The following is a 12,748-nucleotide window of genomic DNA, read 5'->3' as shown; positions in this document are numbered from 1 at the left end:
AGCCGTGCCTCCAGGGCAATTCAAGCGGCACCCTCTGATTGATGCTGGCGATGGGAGCAGAATCCAAGTCCCAGCTCAGCTGCCAAATCCTGCGACACTGGAGGGGGCCCTGCTGTGACCCCCCCGACCAGCGATGGGGTGTCCTGGCCCTGGGTGGCTCCGGGCACGGGTGGCACCTTCCAGCACCCAGGGACAGCCCTGAGTGGGGCACCCACCCGTGCTGAGGGTGGGCAGTGCTGGCTCTGTGTCCCTCACTGTCTGTCTGTCTGTCTGTCTGTCCCAGGTGTCCCTCTGCCACCTGCCCGCGTGTGCTGGGGGCTCCCAGGAGCATCACTGGTGTCCCATATTTTTGGCAATCCTGGTCCTCCCTATGGTTTGGTTTATGGCCTGGTGGTTTCTCCCTGCTCTGGATGGAGAGGGGGGGTGAAACAGGAGTGGGGGGCTCTGGCAGCCCCTGCCACGCTCCCCTTGCCACCCTCCCCTTGTCACCCTCCCCTTGCCACCCTCCCCTTGCCACCCTCCCTCTGGCCATGCACGGACACAGTGAGAGCCCCCCCGCCCCAGCTGAGGAGTCCCCAAAGATCCTTCCTGGACAAGGGAGAGCCAAAATCCTCTGCCAGAGCCAGGGGACAGCCAGGGGACAGCCCTGTCCTGCCAAAGCTGTGCCACTCCAGCTCTTTCCCCGGCCTGGGTGATGAGGATTCCAGCATGGTGTCTGTGCCTCAGTCCCTGCTGCATCCAGGGAAATGCCTGTGGTGCCTCCCTTTCATCCCTGCCTGGCAGCAGATTTAAAATTTCATCAATTCAGCGCTGGAGAAGGTGCAGGGGAGGAGCAGGAGCCCCAGGATGGACAGGGTGGGGTTCAGCCCCTCGCTGGAACTGCCTGGACTGAGCTTGGGGGACCCCAAATCCAGCCTGGGCTGGAAGGAGCAGGATTTGGGCATTTTCCTGGGGCTGGAAGGAGCAGGATTTGGGCACAGCCATGCAGGGAGGTGGCTCCAGGCCAGGCTGCTGCTTCCCCTGGGCCTTCCTTCCCCAGAACACGAGGCTGGGCAGGAGACGCTGCCGGGCTCAGGCTCCTGGTGGTGCCTCCTCCATGGGCTGCACACCTGGAGCAGCACCACAACCCTGAGTTCTGCTACCAGTGATGCCAGACCAGCTCCAGGAAGGCAAAGCTGAGGTGCCAGCAGCAGCAGCAGAGGGAATTCCAGGTCCCCCAGCAGTGAGATGCAGGGATTGGCACAGAAACTCAAGGATTCCCTGCCTGCCTGGACCCCATCCTGGGCCAAGGCTGAGCCCCACACGTGGCACAGGGAGTGTTTTGCCCCAGTGGCTCCTGGCAGATGTGACAAGGCTGGTCCCTGTCATCCCACTGCCTCCCAGGCTCCCACAGGAGCGTTTTGGATGTGTCCTGGTATTTTTCCAGAGGCTGAACACAGCTACCACCACAACGCCTTGGCTTTTTCCTTTCCCCCTTTCCAAATAACGGAGGAACATCGCTCTATTCCATCCCCACGACATCTGCCACGCCCAGCACTGCCCTGGGATGTCACCACCGCGCTCACGTCCCCTCTGGGGGCTCAGGCCCCGGGTTCCCCGGGACAGCCCACGCTGTGTTTGTCCTTTCCCTGTCCCCTCTCCTTTCCCACCACCTGCCAAAGCTTTTCGGGGCGTCCTGGTCCCTCTGGGCTCCCTCTGAGGCTCCTTCACCTCCCCAGCCCATCACTATTCAAGTCACACGACGCCCGTCACGCGTCCCCCCGTCTGCCAATTAAGTCGCAGCTCTAATTACGCACTCAGGCTCCGCAGACGCTCCAGACGGACACCTGGGAGCCGCCAGCTGTCCCACCCCTCACAGCCAGCCCTCCTCACCGCGCCGGGCTCTGCTGGGGCCGAGCACCGAGCCCGCAGCCCGGTGACACCAAAAAATTGTCCCTAAATCGGTGTCGTGGTGTGGGGCCCTTGGGAGGGGCTTTCCGTGCAGCCCACGGGGGAAATGGGGGTGGGTGTCCCCCAAAAGGGACAGTCCCAGCTCTGGGGGGATGCGGTGGCACAGAGGGGTGAACTGGGGGGGGGCAGGGGGTGCGGGGTAGCGGGGGTACAGGGGGTGCAGGGGGTTCTGGGGGGGCGGGGAGTGCGGGATGCAGGGGGCTCAGGAGGTGCAGGGGGTACAGAGGGTACAGGGGGTTCAGGAGGTGCAGAAACTGCGAGGTTCAGGAGGTGCAGGGAGTGAGGGGTACAGGGGGTGCGGGGGGTTCTGGGGGTTCAGAAGATTCAGGGGGTGCAGAAAGTGCGGGGTTCTGGGGGTTCAGGAGGCGCAGGATGTGCGGGGAGTGCGGGGTACAGGGAGTACAGGCAGTACAGGGGGTTGAGGAGGTGCAGGGGGCTCAGGGGGTGCAGGATACAGGGGGTTTAGGGGGTTCAGGGGGTTCAGGGGGCTAAGGAGGTGCGGGGTACAGAGGGCACAGGGGGTTCAGGGGGTTCAGGGGCCTCAGGAGGTGCAGGATTCAGGGGGTTCAGGGAGTTCGGGGGGCTCAGGAGGTGCAGGATACGGGGGGTTCAGAGGGTTCAGGGGGTTCAGGGGGCTCAGGAGGTGCAGGATACGGGGGTTTCAGGGGGTTCAAGGGGTTCAGGGGGTTCAGGGGGCTCAGGAGGTGCAGGATTCAGGGGGTTCGGGGGCCTCAGGAGGTGCGGGCAGCGCGGGCAGCCCCCGCACGCCGGCGCTGCCGAAAGCCGCTGCTGCCATCTGCCGACACCGCGCCGGCTCCGGCCCCGCGGGGCGCAGGGAGGGGATGGGGGGCACAGCCGGGACCCCCCAACATCCCCCGGCACCCCCGGGACACGGGATCCGCACCCCGGCCCCGCTGTGTCCTGCGGGTTCCGCCGCAGGGGCTGCGGACAGGAGGGCACAGGAGGGCACAGGAGGGCACAGGAGGGGACAGGAGGGCACAGGGGCGTCCCCGCTCGGAGCCCCCCGGCCCGGGGACCCCCGGCCGAGCCCCCCGGCCCCGCTGTCCCCGCTGCCGCTGCCCCGCCGCGTCCCCGGGGGTCCCTCGGTCACCCCATGGGAAGGGACGAGAAGCCACGAGAGGGAGCCCGGGGCCCGCGCGTGGCCGCTGCGCTGGGGACAGCGGTGGCGCTGGCGGTGGCGCTGGTGGTGGCGCTGGCGGTGGCGCTGGCGGTGACACTGGCGGTGGCGCTGCTGATGGCGTTTAACCCCTGCGTTCCTTTTGGCGAGGGGACAAGGGACAAGTCTGGGTGCAGAGCCCTCCCAGTGTCGCCCATTCCTGCGCGACGGGACCGTGCCCTTGCCAGGGTGGCAGTGCCACCTCCGCAGCCTCAGTCCCCAGGGTGGGACACGCAGGGACGAGCTGCAGCCCCCAGGCATGGCCTGACCCCCAGCAGGGCCCAAACTGGGGGAACTGGGGCAGAGCTCAGGGACAGGACTGTGCCCAAAGTGCCCCAAAACACCGGCCAGGTGCCACACAGTGTCCCCAGGAGCCCCGAACTTGGCTGGCAGGGAGAGAGGAGTGGGACGTGCTGCAGGGTGGCACTGTGGGGACATGGGGGATATGGGGACATGGGGACACGGGGATACAGGGGACACGGGGACATGGAGGACACGGGGGACATGGGAATATGGGGATATGGGGACACAGGGATACAGGGGACATGGGAACATGGGGGACATGGGGGACATGGGGACATGGGGACACAGGGGCACGGGGACACAGGGGCATGGGGACATGGGGATACAGGGATATGGGAACATGGGGGATACAGGGACATGGGGGACATTGGGGACATGGGGGATACAGGGACACAGGGTCATGGGGACAGAGGGACATGGGGACAGAGGGACATGGGGACAGAGGGACACAGAGATGGGGACACGGGGTACACAGAGACACGAGGACATGGGGGACATGGGGATACAGGGGACGCGGGGAAATGGGGACACAGGAACATGGAGATATGGGGGACACAAGGACACAGGAACACGGGGGACACGGGGACACGGGATGGAGCCACTCCGTTATGAAATGTTATGAAACGTCAAGGTTTAGTGAGAGAGTGGCTCCTGATCCCGATGAGATGGGGCATCACAAAGGGCTTTGTATTCCAGGAAGCCTATTAGAGGTTTAAATTATCCAAATGGGCTTTTTCCCAAAGATCCTCATTATCTCGGTATTTGCTCTTAATCCCCGGCCCTTCCCGCAGCCCCTGCCCCACCCTGCCCCGCTCACCTTCCCCGTGTGTCACAGGGCCAGGCCCTGGGGACAGGGACACGCTCCTGGGACAGGGCCAGGCCCTGGGGACAGGGACACGCTCCTGGGACAGCGAGGGCCCGTGGGCAGGGCTCTGTGGGGTATTTGGGGCACCCTGGTTGTGCTCACTGGTACAACGAGGGGCTGAGCCCCTCCTGCTTTGCCCCGTCCCGGTTTGTCCCAGTATCCCAGAAGGTTTTAGGGACGGTGTCTGTCGTGTGCTGAGCACCAAACCCCCCTGGACACACCCGGGCTCCTTCAGCGCCACCCAGGCCGTGTGGGCACCCACGAGGACCCTCCCGTGGGCACTGGGGGGTGATGAGGGCGGTGAGGCTGATGCTGGACCCCAAATCCCCGAGCTCTGAGCGCCCTGAGCATCACCGAGCCCCATCAGCTTGGGGACCACAGCCAGGGCCGGGCCGAGGCCACCACGCACTGGCCTGGGCACACAGAGCTGTGTGGGAGCCCTGAACCCCGTCCTGGGGCACGGGGACACCGCGGGGTCCCCTTCCCGGGGTGTCCCTTCCCGGGGTGTCCCCTCTCGGGGTGTCCCTTCCCTGGGTGTCCCTTCCCGGGGTGTCCCCTCCCTGCAGCCCCACCCAGCTCTGCCGCAGCGAAGCCTCGGGGGCTTCACGGCTGCCATGGCAACGCAGGAAATTCCCACCGAAATCCCTGCAAGGAGGAGAAAAAGCCAAGAGGAAAAGCCCGGGCAGGCACGGGCAGCGCCCCAGTGTGTCCCCAGCGGCTTTGGGACAATGGGGACAATGCCACGGTGGCACCTGTGGCTGTTTCAGCCTCTCCTGGCGGAGCCTCCGGGCCAGCAGGACCAGCCCTGGCACCCCCAGGGCACCACGAGCTGCTGCCCATCCCCGTGCAGGGGGGGCTGAGGGGGCTCCAGCCAGAAACCCACAAAATTTTGGGGTGGAAGGGGTGGGAGCCGGGCAGGATGAGCCGCCCCCCGTGCCAGGGACCCCATAAATCCCTGGGGGTTGATGTCCCCTTCTGTGCCCCCCTCCTGGGCATTATCCTCCCTGTCCCTCCTGCAATCCCTTCCAGCTCGGGGATTATTTGGGTTTAGGGTCGGGTTGGAGTCGGAAATGGGATGTTTGCAAATCAGCCTGCGTCACTTGTGCCTCTGCCACTCATGCCCAGGGGGATTAAAATAGATATGAAGATTATCAGAGGGGGGCTGGCACCCCCACCTTGGGGGCCCCACTCTCCCCCAGCCAGCCCCGGCACTGCTGCCTTGGGGTGCTCAGCTCCAGCCCCCCAGGATGTCACAAACATCTCCCTTTCCCTCACCTTTCTGCTCACACCCCATCCCCAAATCTCCTTCTACTACAGGAGAGCAGAAATCACCATTGCAGCACCTCCCCTCCCCTGTTCCTGTGTTCCCAGCACAATCCCATTCCCAAAATGCTGCACTGGGCTGGATCCCAGTGCCCAAACCCCAAACCTGGAGCTCAGGGAGAGTTCCCAGTGCCCAAACCCCAAACCTGGAGCTCAGGGAGGGTTCCCAGTGCCCAAACCCCAAACCTGGAGCTCAGGGAGGGTTCCCAGTGCCCAAACCCCAAACCTGGAGCTCAGGGAGGGTTCCCAGTGCCCAAACCCCAAACCTGGAGCTCAGGGAGGGTTCCCAGTGCCCAAACCCCAAACCTGGAGCTCAGGGAGGGTTCCCAGTGCCCAAACCTGGAGCTCAGGGAGGGTTCCCAGTGCCCAAACCTGGAGCTCAGGGAGGGTTCCCAGTGCCCAAACCCCAAACCTGGAGCTCAGGGAGGGTTCCCAGTGCCCAAACCTGGAGCTCAGGGAGGGTTCCCAGGTTCGTGAGTGGGAATTTTTCATTCCTGTGCTGTGTCAGGTCCCTGTGCTCCTCAGGGCCTGGGCTGCTCCTGTTCTCCATCTCTCTTTGGTCCAGAGCTGCTCACTGGTGTTCCATAGCAGACCTCAGGGGTTTGGGTGCTGTGCCAGGACTGCTCCCTGTCTCCTGCCCTGGCTTTGAGGCCTGGAGGTGCCAGGAGGTGCCCAAAGCCCCTCAGCCTCACTGACCATGGCCTGGTTTGGGTTGGAAACTCACCCAGTGCCGCAACCAAAACCCGAGGGCTGGGAGGGTCAGCCACAGTTTTTTAATGCCCGGGAGATTTTGGGGTGAATGAACCCCGTGTTGGCTCCTTCCCCCCAGCTCCCCATGGTGGAGCAGCCACCCCAGCACGTCCCTGCTCCCCCATGGGGCCCTGGCTTTAATCCCTTGATGCATTTTTGTTTGTGTAATTCCAAGGAGAGTGGCTCCTGCTCCCATCTGCCCCTGCCATCTGCTGCCCAGGGCTCTGCAGAGGAGGGAGCTGCTCCTGGGAACCCAGCTGGGAGTGGCAGCTCCTCATGGGCAGCATCTGTCCCCACTGCAGCCCTTTCCCTGGCTCCCAAAGCCACTTTGCTCCTTGCTGGACTCACTGGGGATGCTTTGCTGCTCTCACCCGAGCTCTGGGGACAGCCAGCCCAAAATGTCCCTTTCTGGTCCAAAAATGTCCCTTTCTAGTTCCAAAAAGCCTGGCCTGGCACCTTCTGGGGCCAGTGGAGACAGCGTGTCCCAGTGCTCCCAGTGCCCTCCCAGTGTTCCCAGTGCCCCCAGTGCCCTCCCGGTTCTCCCAGTGCTCCCAGAGCTCTCAGTCCCCCAAGATTTCTCAGTGTTCCCAATGCTCAAAGACCTTCCAGTGCTCCCAGTGCTCCTTCCCAGTGCTCCCAGTGCTCTGAGCCTTCCCATTCCCCAAGACCTTCCAGTTCTCACAGTGCTCCCAGTGCCTGAAAACCTCCCGGTGTTCCCAGTGCTCCCAGTATTCCCAGTGCCCAAAAACCGCCCAGTGTCCCCAGTGCCTGAAAACCATCCAGTATTCCCAGTGCTCCCAGTATTCCCAGTGCCCAAAAACCTCCCAGGGTCCCCACTGTTCCCAGTGCCTGAAAACCATCCAGTGTTCCCAGTATTCCCAGTGCTCCCAGTATTCCCAGTGATGCTGCCGGTGGGGGATGGAGAGACCCTGTGGGGTCCCAGCCCCCCATAACTGGGGGGTCCTGGCTGCTCCTCCTGGGGGTCCGGTTTGCCCCGAGATCCGAAGGAATTTTTGGGGAATTTGGGGGTGCTGGGGTCTCTCCCTCCTCTGGATAGGGCAGCTCTCGGCACTGAAGCCTCCACTGCGCCCCGGGCACCCCTGGATGGTGGCAGCGGGTCAGGGTCACCACGGAGTCCCCAGGGTGGGTGCTGGACCCTGTGAGCTGATCCGGGCTGGGGACACAGAGCCCCGAGCAGGTCCCAGCCACCCCCAGCCCTTCCTGGGGCTCCAGAGCCCGCCGGAGACACCAAATATTAATGGAGAGAGAGGAGGAGCTGAAAATAACCCAGCTCCGAGGGATCTGACCCAGATCCGGCCATCCCAAAGCTGGGCCGGACCCAGCACCGCAGGCACGGCTCTGTCCCTCCTCGGGGCCGCCTGATCCCACCTATATATCACCTATCTATTATGCAAATGAGCTCTAAGGGATAATTACGCAAACAGGAGGGGGCTGGCGCTGCCTGGAGCTCCCCGGGGCCGGCCCCGAGCGCTCAGAGCGGCCGGCGGGGATGGAGGCGGCAGCATCGGCGTCCGGCCGGGTGTCCGGGGGCTGCCAGCGAGCTCTGCCCCGTCCCTGTCCCCTCCTGTAGCGCACAGGGACCCCCCGAGCCCGGCCAGGGCCCTGTCCCCTGTCCCAGCGCGATGGGGAAGCAGAACAGCAAACTCCGCCCGGAGATGCTCCAGGACCTGCGGGAAAACACGGAGTTCTCCGACCTGGAGCTGCAGGGCTGGTACAAGGGGTTCCTGAAGGACTGTCCCTCGGGCATGCTGGACGTGGAGGAGTTCAAGAAGATCTACGCCAACTTCTTCCCCTACGGCGACGCCTCCAAGTTCGCCGAGCACGTTTTCCGCACCTTCGACACCAACGGCGACGGCACCATCGACTTCAGGGAGTTCATCATCGCCCTGAGCGTCACCTCCCGCGGCAAGCTCGAGCAGAAGCTCATGTGGGCCTTCAGCATGTACGACCTGGACGGCAACGGCTACATCAGCCGGGAGGAGATGCTGGAGATCGTGCAGGTACCGGCCGGGCTGTCCCGCCCTGCCCTGCCCTGCCCCGCCGCGGCTCCCGGGGGGCGGCTGGGTTGGGGATTTCTCCCCGTGGAACGCCCCGGGCAGGGTTTTGCAGCGGCAGGGATGAAGCTGTTGCTGCCTTGCAGCTGTGGGTGCAGGGGTGGTTTTATCCTGGAGCATCCCGAGTCCTTCCCTGCCTGGGGATGTCCCTTTGTCACCTCATCCCGGGGCTCTCCCGTGCTCCCAGGGCGGGCACTTGTCCCCCTTTGTCACCTCATCCCGGGGCTCTCCCGTGCTTCCAGGGCGGGCACTTGTCCCCCTTTGTCACCTCATCCCGGGGCTCTCCCGTGCTCCCAGGGCGGGCACTTGTCCCCCTTTGTCACCTCATCCCGGGGCTCTCCCCTGCTCCCAGGGCGGGCACTTGTCCCCCTGCACGCCTGGTGGTGTTGGCAAACGGGCAGGAGATGCTCTCCTTGCCCTGATCCCAACCTGGTGATTCTCAGGGGCATCCCAGTGGCCAAATCCTCCCTGCAGGAGCCGCTCCTGGGAGCTGAAGCCCTGATGCCGTGGGAAGGGTGATAAACACCAGCCCCACGCCCAGGAAAACAAAGCCCAGAGCTCTTTCTCTGTCCCAGGTGGGCAAAGCCAGGACCCCACCCTGACCCCCTGTCCTTCCCCCAGGCCATCTACAAAATGGTCTCCTCTGTCATGAACATGCCTGAAGACGAATCCACCCCGGAGAAAAGGACGGACAAAATCTTCCGACAGATGGACACTAATAACGATGGTAAATGAGAGGAGCTGCAGGGGATTAGGGAAAGGTCTCATGGCTAAATCCAGGGCTATCAGGAGGAGCTGATTAAATGGCTCATGTCCGAGGGGCGCTGGGTGCTCCCCCCGGGTGGGGAGGGGCCCGTGGGCTGCTCTGGGTGGTCTCTGGTGCCGGGAGGTGCCTGAGCTGTGTCCCCTTCCCCACAGGGAAGCTCTCGCTGGAGGAGTTCATCAGAGGGGCCAAGAGTGACCCATCCATCGTGCGCCTGCTGCAGTGCGACCCCAGCGGGGCCATGCAGTTCTGAGCCCCCCAGAGCCCCCCTGCCACCCCCCACCCTGCTGATGGTCACTGTCCCTCACCCAGTCCCTGCTGTGCCCCTGCAGCCCCTGTGGGATGAGAGATGGAGCCTGGCTGGTATTGGGGTGAGGGGGCCTGGGGGTCAGTCCCCATCCCTGGGGGTCAGTCCCCATCCCTGGGGGTCCTGCACTGGTTTCACTGGTGGGAGGGTGGAGGCAGGGTGTGCCCTGAGTGAGGACAGAGCCCCCAGCACCGGGGCTGGGAGCAGGGACAGCCCAGCCTGGTGGGACAGGTGTGGGGACAAAGCCCCCGTGGCTGGGGGTCCCCAGCACCCAGCCCCACATGGAGACAGCACCATGGGCAGGGCTGGTTCAGCCCCGTCCTCACAGGGTGGGCTGAGCTTCTGGGCTTTAATACCTGCAGAATAAAGTTTGTGTCAGTGCAGTCCGTGCTGGGAAAGGGGACACGGAGCCCCTGGGGAAAGTTCAGCCCTGCAGGCTCTGGATCCAGCCCAGTTCCATCCCTCCCTGCAGCCCCAGGCCACGGCATGGGCTCCTGTTCCAGGGGAAGTGTCCACACATCCTGGGAGGCAGCTGAGTCCTGTCCTGGGGCTGTGCTGGTGCTGGAATGGGGCAGGAACAGCCAGGACACATCCACAGGGTCATTTATCCCTCAGAGCCGGGCAATTTCTCCACTGTCCAGTCTCAGCAAGGCCAGGCACTGCCCAGGGCCGGGGCTCTCCACAGGGGCTTCCTGCAGAGAGACCTGGAAGCCAGAGAGAAGGATGAGAGTGGGAGCAGAGGGGTGGAAGCCTTGGATCCACAGGTCACCCCTGGGCACAGCCAGGTCTGCCCCAGCCCTGCAGGGGAGGGGTTGGGCCCAGGCCCATCAATCAGAAATCACCTTCAGCCCTGCAGGGGAGGGGTTGGGCCCATCAATCAGAAATCACCTTCATCCGGAGCATCCCGCGGCAGCAGCAGCCCAGGCGCAGGAGCTCCAGGGTGAGCAGGAGGCAGCGGATGCTGAAGAAGATGCCCATGGCCTCCAGCAGGAGGGAGATGACCCAGAGGGACAGCGTGGAGCTCTGGGAGACAGGAGGAGCATCAGCCCCTGCTCATCCTCCCCACCCCGGGCACAGCCCCAGCCCCGGGGCACTCACGTAGACGCGGGTGGGGTCGAAGGGGCACTCGCGGGACACGGGGGCCAGGGTGGCAGTGCCGACGGAGCAGGGGCCCAGCAGCACCCGGCCCTGGGTGCCCAGGGTCAGCCCGATGGCCACGAGCAGCCCCAGCAGGCAGCAGAGGCAGCAGAGGCTGCTGCAGGCGCTCAGGGCCAGCAGAGCCCATTTCTGCAGGGGGGAAAGGAGAGGAGAGGCAGTGCGGGGACAGGGGGATGTCCCCTGCCCAGGAGGGACCCAGAGAGGGCTGTGGGGGCTGTTCAGGCTCCCTGGGTGATGGGAGAGGGGCTGGGGGTGCTTACCAGGGCAGCGGGGCCGAGGTACCGGGAGAGCAGCAGGGCACAGACTCCACAGGAGATGGTCTGTGGGGAAAAACGGGGGGGTCAGGCAGGAGCAGCCCCTGCCCCATGGACACCGGGATCCTCTCCCTGCTGGGAATGTCCCTGGGAGCTCATCCAGAGGGGGCAGAGCTTCACCTCCCACAGCCTCACCCAGCAATGAGACCCGGAGCGTTGGATCCCTGAGGAAAGGAGGGTTGGATCCCCCAGGAAAGGAGGGTTGGATCCCCCAGGAAAGGAGGGTTGGATCCCTGAGGAAAGGAGGGTTGGATTCCCCCAGGAAAGGAGGGCTGGATCCCCCAGGAAAGGAGGGCTGGATCCCCCAGGAAAGGAGGGTTGGATTCCTGAGGAAAGGAGGGTTGGATCCCCAGGAAAGGAGGGTTGGATCCCCAGGGAAAGGAGAGTTGGACCCCCCAGGAAAGGAGGGTTGGATCCCCAGGAAAGGAGGGTTGGATCCCTGAGGAAAGGAGGGTTGGATCCCCCAGGAAAGGAGGGTTGGATCCCCCAGGAAAGGAGGGTTGGATCCCCAGGAAAGGAGGGTTGGATCCCCCGGGAAAGGAGGTTTGGATCCCCCAGGAAAGGAGGGTTTGATTCCCTAGGAAAGGAGGGCTGGATTCCCCCAGGAAAGGAGGGTTGGATCCCCAGGAAAGGAGGGTTGGATCCCTGAGGAAAGGAGGGTTGGATCCCCAGGAAAGGTTTGTTTCGGGTGGGGAAGGGGGGACAGAGCAGCGTCCATCCTGCATCCCACCTCCCCACCCTCTATCCGTCCCCCATGCCAGCCTCTCCCCACGTCCCCCCGTGTCCCCAGCCCCGTTCCCGGCCGTACCAGGAGCGCAGCGATGGCAGCGGCGCTGTTGGTGACCCCGTAGTGCAGGGAGGTGGCGTCGCGGGCGGTGAGCACGAAGCGCAGCACGGTGCCGTGCACCAGCGCGCCGCTGATGAAGATGAGGTGCCCGACGATGAGGAGGATGAGCCCCGTTTTCATCAGCACCGTTCGGTGGCTGCCGGGGTCGAGGTGGCCTGAGACAAAAGGAGAGGAGGGGGTGTGGGGTGGCCAGCCCCGAGCTGTCCCTGCCTGGCACGGGAATTTGGGGACAGCCCCAGAGGACGTGGCCCGCGCTGGCAGAGGGATGAGGTGATGTGGAAGCCACCGGTAGCCCAGGTATGCAGACCACTGGTCCAGCCAGCTCTCCTGGGACTGGAGCAAAGGTGTGGGGCCAGTGGCCATGGGGACAGGTCCCTGTGGGGCTGGGAAGAGCTGGGGCCGCTCAGGGTGAGGAGGAGGCTCTGGGAGAGCAGCTGGCCCCAAACGGCAGCGCCAGGGCTGGGTTCTGGCAGCCAGCACTCGGAGGAGTGGGGCTGTTCCCCCTCTGGAACCCACCCTCACAGAGCCACCACCACCAGGGCTCAGCCAGCTCCTCCCCTGAGCGATCTGAGCCCTCCTCTCCCTCCCTCCCTGCCTCAGTTTCCCCGGCAGAGGGCAGAGATGGAGCCCTCCTGTTGTGATCCCCACCCAGAGCCGGACTCACCCACTCGGCACATCCTCACCGGGCCGGGATCAGCCCCTCAGAGCCCTCCAGTGCCCTGCCCTGCCCTCAGCCCCCGGATCCATCGGGTCTGGCACGGGGCAGCACCGGGACACCGGGGCCACCCGGAGCCACCCTCCTGCTGCTCCAATTCCTGTCAGACCAGCTCCCCGGGACAAAGGGATAACTCCACCTTTTCCTGCGTGTCCCACCCCTGCCCTCCCCTTGCTGCCGGGCCAGCAGCCGTGCCGTGAC

At 64.5% G+C, this 12,748-nt stretch overlaps 2 protein-coding genes across 2 annotated transcripts; one reads left to right on the top strand and one right to left on the bottom strand.

The window, feature by feature from the left end:
- The first annotated feature begins 7,728 nt into the window (after positions 1–7,728).
- HPCA (hippocalcin) lies at positions 7,729–11,213 on the top strand. Its single transcript, XM_054648301.2, has 3 exons — positions 7,729–8,389; positions 9,065–9,170; positions 9,362–11,213. The coding sequence occupies exons 1-3, from the start codon at positions 8,012–8,014 to the stop codon at positions 9,457–9,459; spliced, it is 582 nt and encodes a 193-aa protein (XP_054504276.1). The 5' UTR covers positions 7,729–8,011; the 3' UTR covers positions 9,460–11,213.
- On the bottom strand, positions 10,125–12,195 carry TMEM54 (transmembrane protein 54). Its single transcript, XM_077189800.1, has 5 exons — positions 11,794–12,195; positions 10,932–10,991; positions 10,612–10,800; positions 10,402–10,536; positions 10,125–10,217 (listed from the first exon to the last, which is right to left on the bottom strand). Exons 1-5 carry the CDS (start codon positions 12,193–12,195, stop codon positions 10,125–10,127), a joined length of 879 nt encoding a protein of 292 aa, XP_077045915.1.
- Between the last annotated feature and the right edge of the window lie 553 nt (positions 12,196–12,748).

Source organism: Agelaius phoeniceus, chromosome 22, assembly GCF_051311805.1.
Source record: "Agelaius phoeniceus isolate bAgePho1 chromosome 22, bAgePho1.hap1, whole genome shotgun sequence".
Classification (NCBI taxonomy): Eukaryota; Metazoa; Chordata; class Aves; order Passeriformes; family Icteridae; genus Agelaius; species Agelaius phoeniceus.
Note: the sequence above shows the minus strand (reverse complement) of the source record. Positions and strands in the feature narration are given on the sequence as shown.

Bases quoted from the DNA above. Each gene is read 5' to 3' on its own strand.
- HPCA (XM_054648301.2), top strand. From the start codon at position 8,012: ATGGGGAAGCAGAACAGCAAACTCCGCCCGGAGATGCTCCAGGACCTG. The intron at 8,390-9,064 runs GTACCGGCCGGG...TCCTTCCCCCAG, and splicing joins AGATGCTGGAGATCGTGCAG to GCCATCTACAAAATGGTCTC. The intron at 9,171-9,361 runs GTAAATGAGAGG...CCTTCCCCACAG, and splicing joins GATGGACACTAATAACGATG to GGAAGCTCTCGCTGGAGGAG.
- TMEM54 (XM_077189800.1), bottom strand. From the start codon at position 12,195: ATGGCCACTGGCCCCACACCTTTGCTCCAGTCCCAGGAGAGCTGGCTG. The intron at 10,801-10,931 runs GTAAGCACCCCC...TCCCCCCTGCAG, and splicing joins ACCTCGGCCCCGCTGCCCTG to AAATGGGCTCTGCTGGCCCT. The intron at 10,537-10,611 runs GTGAGTGCCCCG...CCTGTCTCCCAG, and splicing joins TCGACCCCACCCGCGTCTAC to AGCTCCACGCTGTCCCTCTG.